Source organism: Penaeus vannamei, chromosome 4 (assembly GCF_042767895.1).
Source record: "Penaeus vannamei isolate JL-2024 chromosome 4, ASM4276789v1, whole genome shotgun sequence".
Lineage (NCBI taxonomy): Eukaryota > Metazoa > Arthropoda > Malacostraca > Decapoda > Penaeidae > Penaeus > Penaeus vannamei.
In genome coordinates, this window is record NC_091552.1 from 37,366,977 (window position 1) to 37,369,476 (window position 2,500).

A 2,500-nucleotide genomic window follows, 5' to 3' on the forward strand; every position below is an offset into this window, starting at 1 on the left:
TACCATATAAAGAAGCTTTGTGGTTCTAGCATGGTAAAACCCACTGGAACGTTGCCAAATGCCAATCAAAGCAATTTGACCGTGGCTAACATGAATCAGTCTGTCATCTCCATGCCAAATGTGACCCAATGTAATGTTCCCATACCAAGTGTTACGCAATTTAATGTACCACTGCCTAATGTGAACATCCATTCTGATGTGGCTCCCAGCCGAATGCAACCTGATGGTAGTCAGTCTTTGCCACCCTAAGCATGCGATAAGGTATATGATGAGTGCTTCAAGACTGAATAGGCTATGCATTAGAGTTCTTCCTCAAATTATTATCGTAAATTTATTGTAAGGTCTGATGCACTTAAGGATTGCAAGAGAAAGCATTGAGTTTTAAAATGGACTATAAAGTGAAGGTGGGCTTTCTTGTCCCCAGGCTTGGGAAGTGAGTACGCCTGCCAGACAGTGTGTTGCCCCTCAGACTGGCATGGGAGCTGGTTGGTTGTCCACTGGGCTCATCGGGTCACACCCACAGCAACGTAAACAGGATAAGGACAACTCTTATAAGCAACACCACTGTCCCTTCTGTAATAAGCAGTTTCGAAGAAAGGACCACCTCACTCAACATATCCGTATTCACACCGGCGAGAAACCATACTCCTGTCCCCGTTGTGGACGAGGCTTCAATCAGAAAAGTCCACTGATGTATCACATGAGTATTTGCCATTAAAGTTGGGATCAGGTTGTATGTGACCTTTTGTGACAAAGAGGCCATAATGTATGTTGACACATGAATATCCTTTTTTGTTTTGTACTTTTATAACGGGATTGTGCAGATAAAAGATTACACATGATCTGGAAGAAACACAAGTTTTTCTCCCCCCCCCTCCCCCCTGAGCTCTCTTGTAATAACAGGGTTGATGACAAAGCTTTACTGACTGTGGCACTAGAACTTTTAACAAATGGATGGCTCTAGAAATATTTTGTGCTTATGCCTTTTAGACAGTGAATCTTAGCTTGATTAGCATATTTCTGTACTGACACCATACTTCTGCCTTATAGAATTTTATGTTTTCATTGTATAGTGGACAGTTAGCCTTCGTTCGTAACATTTGGATGGAAGGAGTAGATGTAATAAAGACATTCTGACTGCAAGCAGTCATTATAGGTTATCGTAATATTTAAGATGATGATCGTGGGTGTGTGACTAGGCTTTGCCGTGTGTTGCAGGGTGATGGTGGTATGGGTGGATTGGCTGTCAAGCTACCACACCTCTGGCTGTCGGGAGGGTCAGGCATAGGAAGCCACCCGCAGTCCATGCCACAGCAGCACCAGCATCCACATCAGCAACGCCACCAGCAGGGACTACCTGACCCCCGCCCATATGCTTGCTCCTTCTGTGGTCGTCGTTTCAAGCGCTCTGATCACCGACGACAGCATGAGCGGCTGCACACAGGCGAAAAGCCCTATGGCTGCCCACGATGTGGTGCCAAATTTGCCCAACAAAGTGGTCTTCATTATCATAAAATTAATGCCTGTCGTGAAGAGCCACATGTTGGCACATAGTTGATGCTCATGCTTATGTGAGCACTCAGTATACTACAGTTAGGTATAGTTAGAATACCAGATATGTTATTTACAATAGAGAAGGTTTTTTTCTTACCTTTTTTATGCGTGTGTGAAAGCAAGGATACATTTTTTCCTCAAAATTAGAAAAGCATATCCTGGGATGCAAATTATTTGGTGTTTGTCTCATGAATTGTTTACTAATTTTATTATGATTAGTTAGCAGAATATGAAGATTGGAAATGGGAGAATGTGATTATAAGACATTTATTTTTTTATTTGTACTTTTTAAATAGACTCATGACCATGAAATTCAGGATTTGAATGTATGAATTGTATAAGTAAAAAATAAACTGTATCAGAGCTAAGAAAGAGTTCAGGAAAATGTCGTGATTACTGTGACAGCTGCTGATGTTGGGTGGATCTGTAATTAGGAATCGAGGTGTGTGGTGTAGGATGCAACATTAATGCCCACCTCTTGTCTGTTGCAGAGTGGCCATGGGGTCGTGGTGTATAAGTGGCTGCAGTTAGGTGAGGGCGGGCCATGGGTGGGTGGCCACCAGGGTTTAGTGGTGCCAGGCAGAACAGCTGGGGCAGGGGAACGCAGGTTTGTGTGTGATGTGTGTGGGCGTAGCTACAAACGACGTGATAATCTCAGTCAACATCAGAGAAGTCACACAGGGGAACGACCATATGTTTGCCTACGATGTGGCTCTACCTTTTCTCAGCGATGGGCTTTACACTACCACAGACTGAAAGGCTGTGTTGCTGCCCATTAACACCTGCTTTTTGCTATTATCACTCCAGAAGATTGGATCTTATTCAGACATCATAAATTGCCCAGATATGCTGCAATTTATAGAAGATATTAAAAGCTTGTGGTGGCAGGACTGAGATAGTGGCAATACTATGTACTTATCAGAATTAAGACTGGAAATGGGCAAGT

General features: G+C 43.1%; 1 protein-coding gene across 10 annotated transcripts in view; it reads left to right on the forward strand.

Annotated features, from left to right (window-relative positions):
* LOC113824746 (B-cell CLL/lymphoma 6 member B protein) overlaps positions 1–2,500 on the forward strand; it is a 120,039-nt gene that overhangs the window by 62,882 nt on the left and 54,657 nt on the right. The window contains exon 5 of one of the 10 annotated variants that reach the window (XM_070121012.1): positions 1,219–2,035. The exons of the other annotated variants lie outside the window; for them this stretch is intronic. Within the exon in view, the coding sequence (XP_069977113.1) occupies positions 1,219–1,554 (336 nt within the window). The 3' untranslated portion in view covers positions 1,555–2,035. Of the gene's footprint in view, positions 1–1,218; positions 2,036–2,500 lie in introns of those variants that run through there. 10 annotated transcript variants of the gene reach the window in all.